Source organism: Polypterus senegalus, chromosome 10, assembly GCF_016835505.1.
Source record: "Polypterus senegalus isolate Bchr_013 chromosome 10, ASM1683550v1, whole genome shotgun sequence".
NCBI classification, from domain to species: domain Eukaryota; kingdom Metazoa; phylum Chordata; class Cladistia; order Polypteriformes; family Polypteridae; genus Polypterus; species Polypterus senegalus.
The window spans coordinates 5,605,975-5,630,454 of NC_053163.1; the positions used below are offsets into that span (position 1 = coordinate 5,605,975).

General features: G+C 44.1%; 2 protein-coding genes across 3 annotated transcripts in view; one reads left to right on the forward strand and one right to left on the reverse strand.

Annotated features, from left to right (window-relative positions):
• Positions 1-1,461: 1,461 nt before the first annotated feature.
• Positions 1,462-21,874, reverse strand: thoc6 (THO complex 6). Of its 2 annotated transcripts, none has more exons than XM_039765000.1 (13): positions 21,704-21,874; positions 19,640-19,755; positions 12,784-12,848; positions 12,335-12,438; positions 12,109-12,146; positions 11,927-11,975; positions 9,383-9,454; positions 5,277-5,379; positions 5,063-5,112; positions 4,912-4,974; positions 4,715-4,825; positions 4,508-4,636; positions 1,462-1,624 (listed from the first exon to the last, which is right to left on the reverse strand). In XM_039765000.1, exons 1-13 carry the CDS (start codon positions 21,716-21,718, stop codon positions 1,541-1,543), a joined length of 999 nt encoding a protein of 332 aa, XP_039620934.1. In that variant the 5' UTR covers positions 21,719-21,874; the 3' UTR covers positions 1,462-1,540. The 2 variants fall into 2 exon arrangements, with proteins under 2 accessions (XP_039620934.1, XP_039620935.1); XM_039765001.1 differs by lacking the exon at positions 21,704-21,874 and adding an exon at positions 21,010-21,155.
• Positions 21,875-23,996: 2,122 nt separating this feature from the next.
• Positions 23,997-24,480, forward strand: part of srrm2 (serine/arginine repetitive matrix 2) — a 38,508-nt gene continuing 38,024 nt past the window's right edge. The window contains exon 1 of the mRNA XM_039764681.1: positions 23,997-24,170. The gene's annotated coding sequence lies outside the window, so the exon portion shown is untranslated. The remainder of the gene's footprint in view (positions 24,171-24,480) is intronic.

Here is a 24,480-nt window from a genome sequence, read left to right on the forward strand (position 1 = left end):
TACTGTTGCCGTGACACAAGACTGATGGTAGTGCCGCTCACCTTTTCTTTTCTGGATGCCCCAAACCATCAGAAAGAGGATTCATCAGATACAATGACTTGACCCCAGCAGTCCAATCCCAGAATATCAGTCCATTTGCTGCCCTTCTTGACCCCCACCAGGCCATCCTCCAAAAGTCTTCATATCAATCACACCTGCCTGCTGCCATTCCTGAGCCAGCTCTGCCCTGGTGGTGCCCCCTCGATCCTCAGCCAGGAATAAAGAATGGGACCAAAACATCCACGGAGACCAACTTCTCCCGACCATCCAAGAACAGTTTGGTGACCAACATGATGGAGCACTGGGGCCATAAGGCAAAAGTGACAACTAAGTGACTTGGGGAACAAAACATCAACATTTGGGGTCCCCAGACCTTTAATCCCATTGAGAACTTGTGGTCAATCCTCAAGATGGCGGGCGGACAAACAAAATCCCACCAATTCTGATTCTGCAAGAATGGGCAGCTGCCATCAGTCAGGATTTGGCCCAGAAGTTGATTGCCAGCCTGCCAGGGTGAATTGCAGAGAGGGGTCTTGAAAAAGAAAGAAGGGCCAACACTGTCCTTGCATAAAATCCACGTCACTGTCAATAAAAGCCTTTGAAACTTCTGAACTGCTTGTCATTCTACTTCAGTACACCACAGAAACATCTGACAAGAAGATCTAAAAACACTGAAGGAGCAGACTGGATGAAAATCATTCTCACGACGTTTGGCCACAGCCGTACATGGGGACACTTGTAGGTCCTTATTGCTCCTCCTCGCCCCCTCAGGTCTGCCGATGATCAAGCATCAAGTTGCTAACACCTTTGCGTGGCATCAAATCTCAATCCAGACTCTCTTGAAGCCGTTGCCCACCTCCACCTGGGGTTAGCGATTCCCTCAAGCCCCCTAATGTTCTGTGAGGTGCCAACGGCTCTGATCGCTCCTTGTTTCCAGTCTTGTGTTCCGTTGGGCGGGTAAGCTCCTCACACATGTGGTGATCAATTTTATACCCTCGTCCTGTCACCCTTGTTCCCAAACAGACCCCCAGAGTGATGTTTACGCGACTATGTTGACCTCTTTGCTTAAACAGCGTCAGTAAAAGTCAATGGGCTGAACCTGGTAGTGGCGTGCTGTAAAATGTCACACTGCGGCCCCGTAACACGATGTCGACATCAGTGCGAGGGGAAACCGCGCGACCGTCCTTCTACATTCATGTCACCTTTTCGTCCTTAAGTACATTTGAATCATATGAGAGCAGAGACATTCAGTCTCACGGCCCTAATGTGTCGCTGCAGGAAATAACGTCCGAAAAAAAAAATAATAATAAATAATGGTAGAGCAGGTCAATCTCTATTGCTGTGCCAGGGGGCACAGACGCTGACCACTGCACTCGCACTTTATTGACTCTCTCTGTCAAGCAGATGAGCGCACACTTCATCAAAAGTAGAAAAGCACATTTTATTAGCATCACCCCACCAAACCCCCCAATCTGTCTTGACAGGTCGCCAGCGTCAGGCTTCAGGTAAAGCTGAGAGAGAAGGCCCGGTAGCCAAAATTGGTAAAGACGTCAATCTTTGAGCTGCTGCCCGACACGGCCAGCACCTGCAAACAAGAAGAGCAGACGAAAGGAGTGAGGCAGACACACACACACACACTCACACACGCGCACTTTAGGCAGACGGGGTGATGGCAGTAAAACAAAAAAAGAAGTGCGTTCCGTGATGTCACAACGTGTTCAACATGGCCACTGTACCAGGAGGGGCCCTCCAGAATGTTTGGGACGAGGGCACATTCATTCCTTGATTTGCCCCTCAATTCAAGTGCACATTACAGACTTTCATTTAAGGGGATCTGCAGACATTTGGGTCACAAAACACTTTTTCTACATGCCCTCACCCCCCAATTTCAGGGCACCATAAGGGTAGGTATATTAAAGTCGTTGTCATATTTAGTTCTTTGTCACGTATCCCAGCATGCAATGGCTGCTTGAAGTCTGTGATTCAATGACAGCAGCAGGTGCCGAGGGTCTTCTCTCGCAATGCTCTGCCAGGCCTCTCCAGCTTGTTTCTGGGGGGCTTGTCCCCTTAAGTTTCCTCTTCAGCATATGGAAGGTCTGATCAACTGGACTGAAATCAGGTGACTGTTTTGGCCATTCCAGAATTCTCCATTTTTTAAACTTTGTGTCACCTCAACAGTGTTTTTTGCTCTTTATCTTGTTGTAGGATGAAGTGCCTTCCACTGAGTTTGGAGAACTCAGAATTCACTGTGCGGCTGCAGTCAGCAGTTCCATCATCCATGAAGAAAAGTAACCAGGACCTGAGGCAGCCATACATGAACAAGCCATCACAACCCAAGCGCCGCCATGTTTAACAGATGAGGTGCTCTGCTTTGGATCTTCTCATCTCCACACTTTGCTCTCGCCATCACTCTTATGAGGTTCACATTTAAACAAGACGTTTACCCAGAATTCCACAGGCTCTCTGGATTCCTTTTTTCCCCAAAAACTATAATCTGCCCATCCTACTTTTGTAGTAAACATCTTGCAGTATGTCTTCTATGGTTCTGTTCATGAAGTCTTCTGCTGATAGTCATCCACATCGGCCCCCTGAAGACTGTTTCTGATCAGGCAGACAGGCGTTGGGGGCTTTTTCTTGAGCATAGTGAGGACTCTTCTGTCCTCTTCTTGGCCTACTAGTCCCTTTGTGACTACTGAGCCCACCAGTGTGTTCTTTCTTCTTCATGACATTCCAGACAGTTGATTTTAGGCCACACTAAGATTTTGTCGATGTCTCCAATGGTTTTATTCTGGTGTTTCTACATTACAATGGCTTCTTTGAGTTTCATTGGCACACCTCGTGATGAACAATGGTGACTACAGACTCCAAAAGGTGACAAACCAGCCGAGGTGTCTCACGAAACAAACCTGAGGAATCTCAAACACGTGACGGCCATTGGCTCAGGCTCTGAAATGGGGTCAGTCATTCAGTCAGTCATTTTCCAACCCGCTATATCACAACTGCTGGAGCCAATCCCAGGTAACACAGGGCACAAGGTAGGAACAAATTCTGGGCAGGGTGCCAGCCCACCACAGGGCACACACACTGGGGACAATTTAGGACAGCCAGTGCACCTAACCTGCATGTCTTTGGACTGTGAGAGGAAACCCATGCAGACATGAGGAGAACATGCAAACTCCACGTAGGGAGGACCCAGGAAGCGAACCCAGGTCTCCTTACTGCGAGGCAGCAGTGCTACCACCGCACCACCGTGCTGCCCCTGAAATGGGGTGACATGTAGAAAAAATGCGGAGTGACCAAAATGTCTGCAAAGAGTGCAATGTGCAATTTGAACACCATGTCTGAAAGCCTTCAATCATCTCACTCCATCCTATTGGTCAGAATGCCTGTCACCTAACACTCCAAATCATAACCTTAGATCTTCAAATGAATGTCTGCTTAGAATTCCAAGACCTAAACTTGAAAGAAGTGGTGCAGCGGGAGGCCTTCTGCGGTTTTGCACCTCAAATCCAGAATGCGAGTTTACTGATTGAAATTTGTCAAGCTAATACGGTGGAGCACTTTAAAAAACTGCTGAAAACCTCGTTATTGTAACATGGCTCTCTAATAGCAACATTTTAGTGTAACCCTGGTATTCTGTACACACATTGAATTTTCATTACTCCACAATCCGTACTTACCCCTGCTTTCTCTACTGTCCTTCTGGTTTTCTGTGTTGGCGACCTGCGCCTCCACCACCTGATCAAAGCACCATGCAGCCCCTCCACTGATGGCTCGGAGGTCCACATGACCGTCGTCTAATCATTCTACATGAAGCCTGACAACCAGGAGGACTGATTGAGATCATTAATGTTAGGCTAGTGGGGGTCTGGGTGGTCTCATGGCCTTGGGAACCCTGCAGATTTTGTTGTTTTTCTCCAGCAGTCTGGGTTTTTTTTTTTTTCTGTCCTCCTGGCCATCAGACCTTACTTTATTCTTTGTTAATTTGTATTGCCTAATTTTATTTTTTAGATATTTTTCGTTCTTCATCTTGTTAAGCACTTTGCGCTCCATCATTTGTATGTAAACGCGCTCTAGAAATAAATGTCGTTGTGGTTGAATTGTCTGATTTGTAATTTTAAGCTATGGAGTAGAGGGGGAAATCAAGGAAAGAGGGTCTTTGTCCCAAACATTTTGGAGGGGACTGTTATTTTAGATAGCAGGACTGAAATGTACAACAAAAACACATTTCCAAAATGGAGGCCCAAACAATTGAAAACGGTCCTTTTTTGGGACGCTGACATCAAATTGACTTTTGCTGCACATACAGATCTGAGCTAACAGACATTTAAATTCATTCTTGCTCACCCTGGCACCAGAGAGTGGTGACATGTTGCACGCCAATCAGACAAACACATAAGAGTTTCACAGGACTCTGTCCACAGGGCGATACGACTACCACTACTAGTTGCCATATAAAGTTGCTCACCCGGTGCTCCGGCGAATTCTCATTTAGCTGAAGACTGTACAAGTTGGGTGGGGTGCAGGGAATGCGTGCCCGGATGTCTCCATTGAGTTGGCAGTGGGACACAAATGGGCTGTCCCCAATGGACAGGATCTGCGCGAGAGACAAAGTCAGACATGCTGGAATACATAAATGTTGACCCCCCACTGGCCCAGAAGTGAGTGTACCCACCAGGTCCTGGTAGAAGAGAGCTTCCCGCTGACAACCTGGCACAGGGAAGATGGTGGTGGGTGTGACAGAGCGAAGGTGCCAGAGAGACATGGAAGGACCCCCGCCACAGAGCTGATGGGAGAGCCACAAGGCACAAAGCATTAGTGGGAGGGTAACACCAATGGACACCAATGGGTGTGGAGGAAAATAAAACGTACCATCCAGTCGGAATCTGTTGCTAGGCAACTGATCCACTTCCCATACTGAGGCCTTGCACATTCCTGAAAAGGGGAAAAAAAAAAAGGGTTGTGAATTTGACCCAAAGCAGTTGGATATTCAGCAGTGAGGGAAAACCAGGCAGACACATACCGGGTATTTGAAGACTTCGATGGCCTGCACCAGAGAGCACGTCTTCAAGTCTGAAAGACAGCAAAAGAGGGCATGAAGGTCACAAATCTGCCAGCCACTGACTATTGGCCAGTGACTATTTACACACCCAGTGAACAAAAGCCCAGACAGAATCCACCCAGACGCTTTTGACATTCACACCCGTACCCCCCACCCCACAAGGAATGCACCTCACCCCAAATCCGGACAGCTCCATCTTCACCACCAGATAGACACTCTCCGGCCGAGTCTCTCAGCGCCAGGCAGTGAACATAGTCCTTGTGTCCCTTGAGCACACCCTGGGAAAAAAAATTTTTAAAAAAATCAGCCAACCAATGAGGAGCCGAGAAGACAAGATGGCCAATGAGACAGCTAAGCATGCAGGTGCTTGACTTAAAGTGCAGCTTTTAGTTAAAGTTCAAGTCAAGCGTGATAGGCTGCGAGACCTTGGAATGGCCTTCATTTTAGTGCAAGCGTGACTGTTTCAGTTTCAAGCTTTCAATCATTTCTTAAGGTTATAAACTTTCTTTCAGTATTACAAATATATAAATATTTGCACTCGTATATGATTTATAGGAAAATTATTGTAATCATCAAAAGATTCAATGTCGAGATTTTGATGAATCTCAACATTTTAGACTTGCCCGAGTCTGAAAATACCATTTTTGGAATTATATCTGTGTGTGTGTGTGTGTGTGTGTGTATGTAAACACGATCACTTGAATACGCTTTCACTTAGGTCAACTAAATTTTACATACATGTGTCAGGTATAAAATGTAGATTTCTATCAACTTTTGGGCTCTTTCCGCTAACCGGATGTGGTACTTTTATCCGTGCAGCCGCAGTGTCCGATATATTCAACTTTACTTTTATAATAATTGTTCAATATACAGGGCAAGTCAAAATGATGTTAATTTATTCATAAAACATACTTCTTATGTGCAAGATAAATTTACAGGAATGTCTCAACCTGTTAATGTCCAAAATATAAAAATATAATCCTTGTCTTCTCAAAATTCCTTCCCATATCCAAGTATACGAGAAAGTCAAGGGGAGACCACTCCTGGTTTTTATTTTATATGGTTGGAGATCCTGCAGTAGACTCGGAAGACGCTGGAGGGATTGCATCTCTCAGTTGGCTTGGGAACAACTGGGAATTCCCCAGGAAGAGCTGGAATCTGTGGCTGGGGACAGGGAAGTATGGGCTGACCTGCTTGGCTGCTGTCGCTTTAACCCACACCAGAAAAAAAAAAAAAAAATGGTGTGAGATGAGAGGAGATGAGAAGCGGCCTTATTCTTTTTAAATATGTTTTATCTGTTCCTGTAATTTGGAATTGGGAAGTACTTGGTGTATCCTGCTTACAAGGCTTTTTATTGATAAAGCTTATTATTATGACAACAGACAGAGGAACACACTGGGTTTGCTTCCACTTGCCCACTTTAGTGTTGTGTTTGATATCAGGTCAGGTCAGGCTGGGGAGCATGCAGTGGTACAGCCCGTTTCCGCACCCACCACACGGCGAAACAGACACGCGTTCCAGTCCCACACTCCGGAAATGAACCTCTATCTGCCAGGTGTTACGTGGGCATCCCCTTGGCCTGGTTCAGCTGCTCGGGTCCTCAACAATGAGGATCACCATCAAGTAACCACTCCACATAGCCGTAGTGCCGCAACTGACGCTCCCTCACAATGCAAGTTGCAAGTTGCCTCATTGGGGACTCCGTGAGAAACACAAAGTCAAACCAGCGGTACCCAAGGATTCTCCAAAGAGACGCACATGAAGGAGTCCAGTCTTCGTCTCAGGTCACTGGATAGCGTTTGTCTCACAAACAGGAAACACCAGGGGCCTCATGTATAACGCTGTGCGTAGAACTCGCACCATAACATGGCGTAAGCACAAAAGCCGAAATGTGCTTACGCACAGAAAAATCCAGATGCAGGAATCTGTGCTACTCCAACTTCCACGTTCTTCCGCTACATAAATCCCGATCAGCGTGAAAACTAACGCTCGTGCACGCGTTTTATGTAACGCCCCAACTCCTCCTAGAATTACGCCTCTTTGAATATGCAAATCAATATAAATCGCCCTTAAGCGCAGCCTTCTGTGAAAAGACAATGGGAAAAGCACGGGAAAATATAAGAATTTCAGCGAATACCAAGTGGAGGTAAAGGAAAAACATACTATTTGTTCAAATAAACCGTGGGATAATCAACAAAAGGAAGTTGATCGAGTGACATAGCGTGTTGGAGAAACATGAAAGCTCACATTAACAAAATCGCACAGTGCCAGAAATAAAAAAGATGTCACATATCAAAGTCGCCGTGAAAATGCGAGTTGTAGTCCACTGTCTGAGTGTCATATGAAAGCTTATTAGAGTACAGAGAAAAAAAAGGCACACAGTGAGGAAAAAGCACGAAATGTCAACTTCAATCTCGACATTTCCACTTTAATCACGTAGCTTATTTTGTCATTAAAGTAGATCATAAACATCTTAAAATCTTTTAATTAACTAGTTTCTCAAATCACATCGTAATTAAAGTAGCACGTTAAATGCTTTGTTTTGTATTTGATCTTCTACTCATATGTGTGTGACTCACTACTTGTTTCTTAAACTGGCTCTCTTCCTCCAACTGGACACAGAGTCCATTACATTTGTGATATTACAGCTCTCTGAATAACTAAAATACTGAGATGTATACGTGATGTCATTTTCATGATGATAGGAGTTAAAGCACGTTATTAAACATGAGTTTCACGGCGCAGTGATTGTGTGCGACCTTCGATGAAATCATTTATTGCAGCAGTACTCATGGGCAGCTCTAGGCTTGTGGTGGCCCTGGACAGAGGAAGAATCGGTGGCTCCTTCGCCTGCCAATGTCAGTAAAGTAGCTTATCACGGTGGATGGCCTTGTCCGTTGCAGACACTAGCCGCCTCGTACTCATGACACAAGCATTTAACTTTTGCTGAAATTTGTCGTTGTATTTTTAGCTGCGTTATTTTCTCTGTTTTATATTCAATATATATTGGCGTAGCCGTCACTGCAGTCAGTGCTTTTCTTTCCCCAAGTAACCGATCGCCATACAATCAGCTCTGTAATAGAAGTTAAGCCATCTGTAAGCTTTGAGCACCGATTCTTCAAAACGTTTAAGGAACATTGAAATATCTTCGTAGTACATCTTTAATTATTCTATCCTTCACGACAGTCCCAGTGAAGAATATAGATTATTTAAATGAAGTTAAAGTTTTATCTGTATAATATAATAAACATATTTTGCTGCATTTCACCTTAAAAATGATATCATCATCATATGTAAATACGCCCTTTGTAAAGTGGCTCAGGTTGTGCGATATTATAACTGTAGTGTAAGTTTACAGTGAGGTGATTGTACTTATAAGTCCTAACAGTTATACAAGGAGCGATTGATTGAGTGCGTTTATAGTTCTTGGGATGAAACTGTTTCTGAACCGCGAGGTCAGGAAAGGCTTTGAAACGTTTTGCCGTGGCTGAGGTAGCGTGTGCCTGATGCTGTATACCGATAATTCTCTTTCCGATCAGCTGCTGCTGTGATTCACACTCAGATACAGTGATATAAATACTCCGAGTCGTGCAGTGAGAGTAATATGGAAAAAGATGATCCGCTGTGGCAACTCCTAACGGGAGGAGCTGAAAGAAGAAGAAGAAAAATAAGAAGAAGAGGAAGGTGCAGTGAGAGTAACAACGCTAAAGCAGTTCTGGTATATGGAATACTATGGCTGTTCCCTGGACCATTATATTGTTACAAGTTAATTACAATCAGATGCGTTACACTAATAAACAATATGCGGTTAGTTTCAGTGTATTTATAAAGCCGCGTCATGAAAATAATGAGTAATCACACAAGAACAGTAGCACTGCTTTGACGCTGGGTGCCGCCAGTCTGCAAAACCGAGCGGAGAACTTGCGTACGACAAGGCATGAGGTACCGTGGAAAAGTGCGTGGCTTTACGCCAAGTGTAGGTTTTATACATCGCGATTTGAATGTGGAAAAGTTCATACGCAACATTTCTGTGCGTACGCACCGTTTATACATGAGGCCCCAGGACTTTAAGGACTTGGACCTTCGTCCATTTACAGATATATCGGGAGCGCCACACATCCCTTTCCAGCAACCCCATGACCCCTCATGCTCTCCCAATCCACCTACTGACTTCATAGGAAGAGTCACCAGAGACATGAATGTCACCGCCGAGGTAAGTAAATCTCTGAATGAGGTCGACATATCAGCATACATCAATTATCGATGATCTCCACAACTCACCTTAAACATCCCTGATTCCAAGTCCATAATGTGAATATTGTTGTCACCGCATCCCAGCAGCAGAGATCCATCCTGGTGGAGTAAAGCAGAAGATTGCATGCTTAAAAAAAATGACTCTTGTTCAACGCAGGTATCATTTTATGGGTGACTGTATGGCTGTTTAGGATTGGTCACAGAATCAGGAGAGTCACTCTGTACCACGATGCCCCATTGGTCCATAACGTAGAACAAGAAAGCAAAGGATTGGCATAAGCCTGGCATTTCTGCCTACACTACTAAAGACCGAGCTGGACCAAGGCATAAGTCAGCACATGATGGACAGCCACCTGGTAGTAAGAACAGGTTCACGAGATGAACTGCTCCTTAAGTAATGTATTGTAATGGTATTTTTGTCATACTTATATCATGATGTTTATGATTTTTGGCATATTATCTGTAATACGTGTTTAATGTTTCTCACCTGCCTGTTCTGTTGCTGTATCGAGTTGGCAGCGGAGGCACTGAACTACAGCAACTGACACCGTTGGATCTGAGGCACTCTTTTAAGGTCTACATAGCAAAGAGTATAAAGATGAATAACGTCACCGCAGGACCCTAACACAACAAACAATATCATAGATATATACTGCCAATACTGATGCTCTATGTAAGAGAGGACAGAGCCGACTATACTTCCTTAGAAGGCTGGCGTCCTTCAACATCTCCAATAAGATGCTGCAGATGTTCTATCAGACGGTTTTGGCGAGCGCCCTCTTGTGCCGCATGCCTGGACAAACTGGTGAGGAAGGCAGGCTCTATTGTAGGCACGGAGCTGGACAGTTTGACATCCGTGGCAGAGTGACGGGCGCTGAGCAGACTCCTGTCAATCATGGAGAATCCACTGCATCCACTGAACAGGATCATCTCCAGACCGAGGAGCAGCTTCAGCGACAGACTGCTGTCACCGTCCTGCTCCACTGACAGACTGAGGAGACCCCACACTATGCGACTCTTCAATTCCACCCGGGGGGGTAAACGTTAACATTATACAAAGTTATTGTCTGTTATATCTGCATTGTTATCACTCTTTAATTTAATATTGTTCTTTATCAGTATGCTGCTGCTGGAGTATGTGCATTTCCCTTTGGGATTAATAAAGTATCTATCTATCTATCTAAATAGAAAGGGTCCTTATCATGCCTGAAACAGAGTACACAGAAATTCTTACTTGCAGGTGTTATTCAGTAAGCCACACTTTACCATTCTGTGGCACCACGTTTAATGGGTAAATAGTGGGAAACTTCTGCCTTCCTTACCTGAGAATTTTCAGAACACAGCTTACAGCAAGAGCCAAATACGTACATTGATATTGAATATTGTTCATTTCAAAGTTCTTTACAAAGCAAAAGGAATTCTATGAAGCAGCCAACTTGCTCAGGATTGTCAACTAATCGGGCGAACTCTCACTTGTACTGCCAGGGTGTTGGGTGGTGAACAGAAATGGGCCATGAGATGTATCCAGCCCGAAATAACTTGGAGCTACTAAATCTGCTGCCGACACTACTGGTCAAGTTTTCTTTAGCACAGCTCAGTTTTTCCTCAAATTTAACCAGCTGAAATGCCATGAATGACCAAAAATGGTGAAAAGGTAGGCGGCAAAACTTCCAGAGATTTAAATTTAAAGTTTAGGTTAGCAAAAACTGAAGTAAAAAAGGGAAATTTCAATATATAACAAATGGGCCTTCTTCAGGAAATAATTAATAGGTTACAACCAAGATGTTCTGCAGCCATTAAAAGTAAATGAAGCCTTGCAAGTTGAAGCAAACAATTTGCACGGGTGTCCCAGCTTCAGCTGATTACTTAAAAAAAACCCATCTGTCTGTCTCAAAGCAGAGTTGGAAAACACTCCCTGTGAAATACTACTTGGACAACATTACACTGTACAAAGGCAAGAAAATGGCCATTAATAAATGAAATGAGAGAGATCATTGTTACCCTTAGAAGTGTAGGCTTTTCATTTAGAGAAATTGTGCAAAAAAATATGAACGTGTCATCGAGTACAGGTGGCGCCTTACACAATAAAAAGACAAATGGCAACGGGAAGAAACTCTGACAGGGAGAGATCTGGCAGAGCCAAAGTCACCAGCCAAGCATTAAGTTTCTGAGGGTCACCAGCTTGCGTGATCACAGGCACCTCACAGCACAACAGCTTAACAGTGAAGGCCAAGAAAAGCAAGTGCCAGTCTGTACTGCGAAGAGGAGACTTTGGGCTGCAGAGTGGCAGGAAGAAAGCCAATTTCTTAAAGCACAAAATAACAGACTGGAAAAAAAGTCTTATGGACTGATGAATCCAAATTTGAAAGCTTTGCTTCATCACGCAGGGTGTTTGAACGCCGTCAAGTTGGTGACACCAACATGGAGGACGACGTGTGGTGGTCTGGGTGACTGGCATTCTGAATCAAAAGGGTTTACACAGTTTGGCACCGATACTCAAAACCCCAATGAAAAAATGTATTAGTGCTATAATAATTGTTTTTAACTCTTCTGCCTCACAGCACCACTAACCTTTGGGTTGAGCAGCATACTGTTGATCTCGGGCATCTCCAGACTCGTGCTACAGAGAGAAGCAGAGAGTGGCAGCGTGAATTTGATTTGAAATATAAAGTCTGTTATTTAAAAGTAACAGATAGATTGAAGAAGACATCGCCATCAAGCCATGGACACCCAGAGTAGACAGACATGCTCACCTGTACGGAGGTTTGTTGCACCAAACGGCTTTACAGCCCTGAGGGTAAAAAGTGAAAAGAAGGCCGTGATTAAGATGTGCCGCCTTATTCCAAACATGAAATCATTCACAGCATTACAAACAAAGTGAAATATCACGAATAATCTGAACGGTTCAACTTGTTGGTCATCACTTTTTACAAAAAACGTTTTCCCGGTCGGTAGAAGTTGCAAACTGAGAGGCCTCACCTTCTTGACGAGCTCGGCCCAATTCCAGGCTCGTACCTCGCCGTTTCCTGAACTCAGGAGTTGTGTGTCAGTTGACAGCAGACTGAAGATGGGACCATCATGAGCTGAGAGGAGCACATAGGAGAAATTAAAAAACACCAACAACAAGATCATTTAGGCCACAGTGATCCACCACAATTATTCTTGAGGGCACAAAAAAGGCAATCTGTCCCAAAAGCAAATGTTACTTAGTCTACGTGTGTACAGTTTCATCATGTCCACTACATAAAACACCTTTAGGATTAGATTAGATACATTTTATCCATTCCTAGGAGAAATTTAGATGCATAGAGCAGCAGAAACATTAAAACAAGGGTACAGGCGCACAGGACAAATAATACAGCCAATCAATCAATTGATCGATAAGTCAATGAAAAATAAGTTACACGATAAAACAGATCTGAACTCACCTTTAAAAGTCACAATGGGCTTCTGACTGTTTTCTGTGGCATCTGCACTGAGAGCAGCACACAGGCTAGTTTGGGATGGAAGCAAACAAATTAGTGAAAGAAAGAAAAGAATCACATAGAGATGTACAAACCGGATTCCAAAAAAGTTGGGACACTAAACAAATTGTGAATAAGAACTGAATGCAATGATGTGGAGATGGCAAATGTCAATATTTTATTTGTAATAGAACGTAGATGACAGATCAAACGTTTAATCCGAGTAAATGTATCATTTTAAAGGAAAAATATGTTGATTCAAAATTTCACGGTGTCAACAAATCCCAAAAAAGTTGGGACAAGTAGCAATAAGAGGCAGGAAAAAGGAAATTTGAGCATAACGAAGAGCTGGAAGACCAATAAACACTAATTAGGTCAATTGGCAACATGATTGGGTATAAAAAGAGCTTCTCAGAGTGGCAGTGTCTCTCAGAAGCCAAGATGGGTAGAGGATCACCAATTCCCACAATGTTGTGCAGAAAGATAGTGGAGCAATATCAGAAAGGTGTTACCCAGCGAAAAATTGCAAAGACTTTGCATCTATCATCATCAACTGTGCATAACATCATCCGAAGATTCAGAGAATCTGGAACAATCTCTGTGCGTAAGGGTCAAGGCCGTAAAACCATACTGGATGCCCGTGATCTCCGGGCCCTTAAACGACACTGCACCACAAACAGGAATGCTACTGTAAAGGAAATCACAGAATGGGCTCAGGAATACTTCCAGAAACCATTGTCAGTGAACACAATCCACCGTGCCATCCGCTGCCAGCTGAAACTCTACAGTGCAAAGAAGAAGCCATTTCTAAGCAAGATCCACAAGCTCAGGCGTTGTCACTGGGCCAGGGATCATTTAAAATGGAGTGTGGCAAAATGGAAGACTGTTCTGTGGTCAGACGAGTCACGATTCAAGTTCTTTTGGAAATCTGGGACGCCATGTCATCCGGACCAAAGAGGACAAGTTCAACCCAAGTTGTTATCAACGCCAGTTCAGAAGCCTGCATCTCTGATGGTATGGGGTTGCATGAGTGCGTGTGGCATGGGCAGCTTGCATGTCTGGAAAGGCACCATCAATGCAGAAAAATATATTCAGGTTCTAGAACAACATATGCTCCCATCCAGACGTCATCTCTTTCAGGGAAGACCCTGCATTTTTCAACAAGATAATGCCAGACCACATTCTGCATCAATCACAACATCATGGCTGCATAGGAGAAGGATCCGGGTACTGAAATGGCCAGTCTGCAGTCCAGATCTTTACCTATAGAGAACATTTGGCGCATCATAAAGAGGAAGGTGCGACAAAGAAGGCCCAAGACGATTGAACAGTTAGAGGCCTGTATTAGACAAGAATGGGAGAGCATTCCTATTTCTAAACTTGAGAAACTGGTCTCCTCGGTCCCCAGACATCTGTTGAGTGTTGTAAGAAGAAGGGGAGATGCCACACAGTGGGGAAAATGGCCTTGTCCCAACTTTTTTGGGATTTGTTGACACCATGAAATTCTGAATCAACATATTTTTCCCTTAAAATGATACATTTTCTCAGTTTTTAAACTTTTGTTCCGTGATTTATGTTCTATTCTGAATAAAATATTAGAAGTTGGCACCTTCAGTTTTTATTCACGATTTGTATAGTGTCCCAACTTTTTTGGAATCCGGTTTGTATGATGCCAGTTCCTTTCATAATTTTATACTCTTCTGTTATGTCCACTTTAAATCTCCATTTGCTTAAATTGAAAAGGTTCAGCTCCTTCAGTCTCCCCTCATATCTCATGCCTCTTAGTCCTTTAATCAGCGTAGCTGCTCGTCTCTCGCCTTTTTCTAACAGTAACATTGAGACCAAAACTGTACCCAGTACTCCAGGTGAGGCCTCACCAGTGCGTTATATAATTAAACATGGCCTCCCTTGTTTTCTACTCCACACATCAGTATGCTCTAAACCAGGGGTGGGCAGATTCAGTCCTGGAGGGCCGCAGTGGTTGCAAGTTTTTGTTCCAACCCAGTTGCTTAATTAAAAACCAATCCTTGTCAATTATTTCATGTGATGGCTTGCCAGTGATTTAACTCTGCCATGTCAAGTCATTCTCATATCCTAGATTTTTTTTCCTTTCTAGGGATATCATCCAAATAATTTGGAGTCTAAAGCAGACAAATTATTCTCAGTGCTTCACTTTTTTCTCTTCACTTTGCTTACAAGTATTTAATTAAACCCAATGAATACACACAGGTGTAAATGGTAACAAGCTAAATGGAGAAATACAGTACTGGTTTCTTTTGTCATTTGCATCTTATTGTTAATAAGGAGCAATTAAAAACCAAGACTACAGCTGTTTAAGACTAAAATAAGCCATAAGGATTCAAAATCTTAACGAGCGGCACAACTAAAGTGAAGAAGAAGTGTTACTTGAGCAATAAGGGCTTCTTATTAAGCAACTGGGTTGGAACAAAAACCTGCAGCCTCTGCGGCCCTCCAGGAGTGAATCGGCCCATCCCTGCTCTAAACCCAACATCTTTATAGCCTTGTTTCAGCATACTGTCTAGACGTAGGTAGTGACCAGTCCACTATGGCGCCCAAATCCCTCTCATAAATTATGAATTGAAGACAGGACTTGTGACCAATGAATGATGGGAAGTCTTCAATTCAAATGCTCAACCCCATAGGAACACATTTCCTCTGCATGCATTGCTCTGATTTTTTTTTTTTTTTGGAAGCATTTATTTAAAAATATTATGCATGCATTTTGGCCGATGTGTGTATACAACTTAATGACCTGAAGTGTTGATTATGAGAGACAAGTAAACCGATTTTTTTTTTCCCATGGACATTAAAATATTGCTTGCTGTGCTCCAGAGTGATGGTCTCCTCTGCAATTCCCTGTTCTATCAGAACGTACACTCACCTAAAGGATTATTAGGACCACCATACTAATACGGTGTTTGACCCCCTTTCGCCTTCAGAACTGCCTTAATTCTACGTGGCATTGATTCAACAAGGTGCTGAAAGCATTCTTTACAAATGTTGGCCCATATTGATAGGATAGCATCTTGCAGTTGATGGAGATTTGTGGGATGCACATCCAGGGCACGAAGCTCCCGTTCCACCACATCCCAAAGATGCTCTATTGGGTTGAGATCTGGTGACTGTGGGGGCCATTTTAGTACAGTGAACTCATTGACACGTTCAAGAAACCAGTTTGAAATGATTCAAGCTTTGTGACATGGTGCATTATCCTGCTGGAAGTAGCCATCAGAGGATGGGTACATGGTGGTCATGAAGGGATGGACATGGTCAGAAACAATGCTCAGGTATCCCGTGGCATTTAAACGATGCCCAATTGGCACTAAGGGGCCTAAAGTGTGTCAAGAAAACATCCCCCACACCATTACACCACCACCACCAGCCAGCACAGTGGTAACAAGGCATGATGGATCCATGTTCTCATTCTGTTTACGCCAAATTCTGACTCTACCATTTGAATGTCTCAACAGAAATCGAGACTCATCAGACCAGGCAACATTTTTCCAGTCTTCAACTGTCCAATTTTGGTGAGCTCGTGCAAATTGTAGCCTCTTTTTCCTATTTGTAGTGGAGATGAGTGGTACCCGGTGGGGTCTTCTGCTGTTGTAGCCCATCCGCCTCAAGGTTGTGCGTGTTGTGGCTTCACAAATGCTTTGCTGCATACCTCAGTTGTAACGAGTGGTCATTTCAGTCAAAGTTGCTCTTCTATCAGCTTGAATCAGTTGGCCCTTTCTCCTCTGACCTCTAGCATCAACAAGGCATTTTCGCCCACAGGACTGCCGCATACTGGATGTTTTTCCCTTTTCACGCCATTCTTTGTAAACCCTAGAAATGGTTGTGCGTGAAAATCCCAGTAACTGAGCAGATTGTGAAATACTCAGACCGCCCGTCTGGCACCAACAACCATGCCACGCTCAGAATTGCTTAAATCACCTTTCTTTCCCATTCTGACATTCAGTTTGGAGTTCAGGAGATTGTCTTGACCAGGACCACACCCCTAAATGCATTGAAGCAACTGCCGTGTGATTGGTTGATTAGATAATTACATTAATGAGAAATTGAACAGGTGCTCCTAATAATCCTTTAGGTGAGTGTATGTTACTTCTGCTCTCCACAAAAAAAACAATTAAAAAAATTTCCCAGCCATCACTACAAACTACATGAGGTAACATAAAAATTGTCCATTTTTGGCAGAGTGTTCCTTTAATTTATTTTAAAAAGCACAGCAGCCCCAGTACTGACCCCTGCTGGACACCATTTTTAACTTTCCCTCACCATGGCCCTTTATCTCCTGTGTCTGAGCCAATTCTGAGACACAAAGCTCCCTGAACTCTCACTTCTGTAAGTTCGAAACCTCACCTTAGCCTCTGCTTTACAGTTTAATAAATATAACTGAACATCAGGTAAGCTGATTTCTGTTTTCTATTCGATAAAATGAAGTGTATAGGGTCACTGGGGGGTTGGCTGGACATGCATGTAAGAATTTCACAGTACTCTGAACATGTGAGAATATACGGCAGTTACAGAGAAATAGATGTGAAAAGCTATATAACAGATATATTGCCAAAAGTATTGGGACGCCCCAAATCATTGCATTCAGTTGTTCCAATCACTTCAATGACCATAAATGTATAACATCGAGCACCTCGGCATGCAAACTGACGGCTTCTACAAACATGTGTGACAGAATGGGTCGCTCTCAGGAGCTCAGTGAATTCAAGGCTGGCACCGTGATAAGATGCCACCTGTGCAAGAAGTCCATTCGTGACATTTCCACAGTCAACTGTCAGTGGTATTATAACAAAGTAGAAGCAATTGGGAACAACAAATCAGCCACAACGTGGGGGGCCAGATAAAATCACAGAGCGGAGACATCACATGTTGAGGTGTGCAGAAGTCACCCACTTTCTGCAGAGTCAATAGCTACAGACCTCCAAACGCTTGAGAAGAGTGCAGCATAGAGAGACAGCTTCATGGAATGGGTTTCCATGGCCGAGCAGCTGAAGCCAAGCCTGAGGTCACCAAGTGCAATGCAAAGCGTCAGATGCAGTGCTGTAAAGCCCACCACCCTCCACTGGACTCTAGAGCAGTGCAGACGAGTCCTCTGGAGTGATGAATCATGGAATATGATGGACGAGTCTGGCCAGGAGAACAGGACTTGCCTGACTGCATTGTGCCAAGTGTAAAGTTTGGTGGGGGTTTGGGGTTTGGCTTTGCCCTTTAGTTCCAGTGAAAGGAACTCTTAATGATTCGGCATACAAAGTCATTTTGGACAACTTTATGGGAACACTTTGGGGATGGCAACATGACTGCGCGCACACGTGTGCACAAAGCAAGGTCTATGAAGAAATGGATGAGCGAGTTTGGTGTAGAGGAACTGGAGTGGCCTGCACAGAGCCAACCCGACAGAACACCTTTGGGACGAATTTAGGCCGAGACTGCGAGCGAGCCAGGCCTTCTCGTACAACATCAGTGCCTGACCTCGCAAATGCTCTCTTGGAAGAGGGGTCAAAAATTCCCATAAATACACTCCTACACCTTCTGGAACACCTTCCCACAAGAGGTGAAGTTGTTAGAGCTGCAATGGGGACGGGGCAACTCCATATTAAAGCCTATGTGTTAAGAGCGGGGTGTCATTAAAATTCATGTGTGTGTAAAGGCAGACGTCCCAATACTTTTGGCAATACAGTTGAGATACACACATACTATAAAAAGACAGCAAAAAGGTATTATATAGAAGATAGATGATAATTAGTATAGAAGATAGATCATTAGTATAGTATGCAGGATTAGATAGATAGACAGATCCCAAGGGCAACTTTAACAAAAGCTCAACAAACAAGAATATACAAGTATAATGTACAAAAATCTTTGGTGACTTGGCTAAGGTGGCACGCTCAAGAGGACCAAAGGAGAGCTTGCGCCTCCTCCAGACCACAAGGGGGCGACCACCCAAGTTGCGGTGGGGACCACGGGTGCAGAGCTTTGAACCTCAACCCTCACCGCCAAGGGCCGCCCCGGTGCCTGGAGAGCCCTGGACCTCAGCACTTCCGCCACACCCGGAAGTGCTAGGGGAAGAAGAACGGGGACACCCAGAGTGCTTCCGGGTGTGCAGCCGGCACTTACGCCACAAAGGGGAGTATCGGGTAGCACCTGGAGCCCATCCGGGCATATATATATAAGGAGCTGCCTCCCTCCATTCTATGACTGGAGTCGGGCGGAAGTGGACAAGAGTCTTGGAGCAGAGGAGTGGAGGCGGCGAAGAGAGGCACTGAAGAAAGAGGCCTGGACTTTGGAGTGTGCGTGTTCACTTTAATTGTAAATATTTGTAAAATAAATGGGTGCTAAAACGATGTCCGTCTGTCTGTGTCCGGGGCTCGTTCCACACTAAGAATAGTAAAGCAGTCCCAGTGAAGCACTATAAAGGCCTATTGCCATAGATATGAAGGAGAGTCAGTCGCATTTCTTGACACACTTCGGTTAATAACTACAATACTGGTGTGTCAGAGAGAGGATGTGCAGCATTGTTTATAATGGCCACCATGTTGTCTCTGTTCATCATTGTCAAAAACAAACACCTAGAAACATCCCATTCCAATGGACCTGGCAGAGTTCTTTAGCCATCGCTAGACAATGGTGCTGTGGTCAATAGTGTTGAAGACCACAGGAAAGTTAAACAGCCTGTATGACTCCTCCATATTAGTGGAGAGCAAGGCATTAAAAAAAAAAAAATTAAAGATCTGAAAAGAAAAGAAAAGCCCACCAAAGCAATGCATACATGCTACCCCACCTTAGTTACCTGAAAATTGCAATTTCCCCATAGTTGTTACCTGCAGCCAAGAAACGGCCACAAGGGGAGAAGCTCTGAGAGAAAATGGTCATGTGGAGAACTTGAAGCGGGCGCTCTGGGTCAAACTGCAAAGAAAAAAAGAAAGAAGAGGGTCAGCAGGTTAGGGCACGGGGTACAGGGTAAGAGGAGGAACGATTCCTGTTTAGTTTAAACTTGCATTATTCTTTCACTACTGGTGCCCTGGTCTGAAAACGTATCAAATGAGGCGGCTCCACGTGCTTCATCTACCTGGCACAAGTTTTTTTTTTTCCCTTTTATATTAACTAAGACCTACAGTTCTTGTGATCTGTGCCAACCACCTCCTCGCCCCCAACCCCATCCAGGATTTGCCCCCACGTTGTGCCTGATCCTTTTGGCCAGATTCCTGGAAATATTTCCAGTTCAAAAACAACTGTTTAATCCTGCTAATGGTGCCGTGGGTCTGCCCAATGAATGACGTTGTTGACGACCAGGGGGAGTTGTGGATGCTGTAGACCTCTGGGTTGGGTTCCATTGAACCACTTGACATTTTTCCCCTTGAAGTTTTGCAGCCATTAATGTTTGGTAATTGATGTGAGGGTCAGGGGACTCCCTGGACCCACCTTTGGACTTTGCCATTTGGGTGTCTGCATTTAAACTTTCAAAATAGGACCAAAAAATGCATATTTTTAAATTAAGATTTTTTTCCCTGCACAACACTTTCAAAAATAGCCCACTTTGGAGCAAAAACTGCACATCTGGCAACCCTGCCTTTGGAGTGCCTCATCTTCCATCCATTATCCAACCCGCTATATCCTAACTACAGGGTCACGGGGGTCTGCTGGAGCCAATCCCAGCCAACACAGCACGCAAGGCAGGAAACAAACCCCGGGCAGGGCGCCAGCCCACCGCAAGCACACACACACACACACACACACACACACACACAATCATCTGCGAGGCAAGAAAGACAAAAGCACTGCAGGCTGAAAAGCTACGCTGCTCATCACTGGCCATAAGGGGTCAGCAGTGCTTATTAAACATCCATCGATTATCCAACCCGCTATATCCCAATTACAGGGTCACGGGGGTCTGCTGGAGTCAATCCCAGCCAACACAGCACGCAAGGCAGGAAACAAACCCCGGGCAGGGCGCCAGCATGTCTTTGGACTGTGGGAGGAAACCCTCGCAGACAGACACGTGGAAAACATGCAAACTCCACGCAGGGTGGACCCGAGAAGCGAGCCTCGTCTTATCTATAAAATTTAGCTAGTGTAATAATTAATTATATAGTATTCATCGAAGATAAAGGAAGTACTACTCGACCAAGAGTTTTGTATAAATCTAAGAAAAGATCTCACCAAAAACAGCTGACAAACACAAGATGAAAAAAACGAGGGTTCAGTAGATTGTGTGGCCCCTTAACAGAGCATTCAAGCATCGCTTACATCAATGAGCTAGCCGGGTAGTATTTGTGCTTTATTTTAAACAACAACACTTTGATTTTGTTATTGATTAAAAAAATACTGACAAAAAAAAAACTTTAAAAAAAATGTCCTGACCGAGTGCTATTTTTTTTCTTTGTTGAGTTGACTATTGAAATGTCGCTAGACAGTCAGGACCTTATAATGTTTGATTACACTTCCTGTCAAGTATAGACAAAAGTTAATGACATTAAGTTCTCCGTCTGATATCCTATTTTTTTAAACACGTCCTTTTCTTATTTTAAGAGGCTTGTTCTTCGATCGGAGTATAAAAAGAATCGTATTAAGTTCCACAGTAACAGAGAGTGGAGCTCATAATGATGACAAGACATCTGATGCTCTCGATCGCCCCTCTGCTTCACGAAGCAGGATTCAGCAGTTACTAAACCACTAATCAGCCAAGCATTAACTTGTCTCTGTAGGTTACTGGTGATTGGCTTGTAATTTAAATGGACATTATTTTAACATCCCTCGCATGAAACTACAAAAAGACGAAACCGACACGACGCCCGCACAAACAACTCGCGACCGGACTTTTCCTGCGCACGCGCTCCGCTTATCAGCCTCTTACCTCCACCGGCCCCATCGTCTCTTCGTCCTCACTTCAGCTCAGACTACCACTGTCACAATTAAACCGGCACACAACAACGGCTAGTCGCTTGATTAATAATCAAAAGAAATAGGGGAAGAAATGCCGCAGCCACTAAAACCTGCGCTTGCTTATGAGGTCACAAGCCGCAGAGCATGCTGGGTCTTGAAGTTTCAGGCACGATGGGATATGTAGTCGAATGGGAAATGGCAACCGTATAAATAAAGATGGCTGTGCCGATATGTCTTTCTTGAGTGTGTGCTCACTAGCACTGTGGGGATAACTTTATCTATGTTATTACCTAATTCCAGGTACATTGCAACTTAAAAACATCCACACGTGTACAAGACCGGATGTGTGCGGGTCACAACAACTCTAATCTACGCAGGGTGGTCCACAAATCAGTTCAAAGAGTTAATAAATAAAATAATACATAAAAAATGTTTAAAAAAAATCAGAGAACACTCTGGCACTAAGGTGGAGTTCTAAGAACATTCCAGTTAATTTTGAGAATATTCTAATATTAAGTAGGGGTTTGCAGGTTAGGTGGATTGGCAATTCTAAATTGGCCCTAGTGTGTGCGCTTGGTGTGTGGGTGTGTGTTTGTGTGTGTCCTGCGGTAGGTTGGCACCCTGCCCAGGATTGGTTCCTGCCTTGTGCCCTGTGTTGGCTGGGATTGGCTCCAGCAGACCCCCGTGACCCTGTATTCGGATTCAGCGGGTTAGAAAATGGATGGATGGTTTCAAGAACATTCTAGTACTAAGCAGATGTTTCCGTTTTACCCATTTTAGATGACAGAGTCTCACCAGATACAAAGGAAATGATGGTGCAATGCCAGCAGTGGTCACTTTCACCATACAATCCATTCTATGATGCCTTAAGCTGGCGAATGAATCTGAACAGCTGGAGTTGAAGGATCTGGGAACAGGAAGAACAACAACCTTCTCAGAGGTCCATATGGAAAAAGGGCAAATAAAAGTCCAAATAAAAAACACCAGAAAAGTAGACAGATTTTGTGAAATTTTGAACCTGCTTGACTGTAGTGTACAATGTAGGTGAAAGAGGACTAAGTCTCATCGAAAAGAACAAAAATGAGATATTGACAAAGGAAAAGGAATCAGAACTGTCGAGTCTTTGATTTGTGGCAAACCATTGCAAGAATCTTCCAACTTTATCAAAGACAAGAGCAGATGCTGCAGACCTACAAGTGTGGACCAGTTGTCTGCTGTTCAATTCAGAGCCCATAAAAACTACCAAACCCCCATGTTTATTTACATTAAAATGTTGTGTGTTTGTTATAGATATGATAAAAAAATAAAACTAGCCTTGTGAAGAACTTGAATCTCTTAGTTTTTTTTTTTTAAATATACAAACACCCCTGAAGGACCACACTGATCACCTCACTCCACATTGAGCATTCTCCTCTTATCTGTTCTCTGTCTCCTGCCAGTTAACTTGTGAGGTCCTCTGCTCCTGCTCATCCACTGGGGTCTACCGATGAACAGCATTTGGTGATGCCACCTCTGCTCAGTATCAAATCTCAATCCAGACTCGTTTCATATGTAGCTCCTGGCTGGTGGAATGAGCTGCTAACCTCCATTTAAAGTTCTGAGTCCCTTAATGTGTTTAAGAGGCGCTGGAAAACTCTCTTGTTCTGTTAATTTCTGTCTGACTGGTAGGCTTATTAGCTCTTAGGCTGCTATCTCTTCATTTTGTAGTGATCAGTTTTGTCACCTTGTCCTGTAGCACTGTCCCCAACACTGATTTTTACTCGATTGTGTTGACCTTGACTGTGTAAGTCGCTTTGGACAAGCGCGTCTGCTAAGCAGGAAAACGAAAATGTGAAACACAAAGTAAAACTTTACATTTGAGGCACTGATATCAGAGCCGATTGGTACTTTATAATTCACGGATGGCGTACTTTCGATCAATAAATAAAATAAAAAAACGATGAAACGATTAGCACTTTACTCGAGTTTTTATGATTGTTTATATTTATTCTCGAGGGTGACCTGGCAATAAACTGAACTAATTAGTAAACAGAAAAAGTCCCACTCCAGAAGCAATTAGTCAGACGTCGCACTACGCACTTCCAATGCAAGCCACGCCCCATAAGGTATCTGAATATTAAGCTGCGTAAAAGCGACTCATTCTGTTCAATTCATTACGTCGGGAAATGTAGTCCATCGCCGATTTTGCTTCTGCTCGATACACTCAGCTCTCGCGTCATAGTGAATGTTGGGTGGCGCGGGTTAATCCGGCGCCTGATGGGAATTGTAGTTTGGCGCAGTGCACTCTGGGACGGTGTGTAAACTGCGCGTAGCCAAATTCGGCGCTCAGTGGCGTTTCCAGTCGGATTCGCTGATTTACCTTTTTTTGCTTTTTTCTGCAAGTTTGTGCACTTTCTCAGTTGAACGGACAGGAGTGAATAGAGACCGCGGAAGCGGAGGTGAGTACGCTCGAGGGTGGTTAGCGAAAGGCGGGGGGGCATTGCGTATGGCGTACGGCGACGAGGCCGCGATGTGAGAGCCGGGCCTCGAGAATTGGCGCAGACGAACAGGCCCGAGAGGTCAAGGTGCCAGAACCATGTTTTAGCCACTCGTGGGTTCACGACAATCGCGTGTTACACAGACGGCGATTCACCTGCCAGCCTTTACCACCCACGAAATAAAAAAAATCCAAGGGGCCTCCAGTATATCATCCTGGTTCTTGAGTTGAAGAGTGGCCCACTGCGAAGAACATTGAACCCGGTGGCAGCA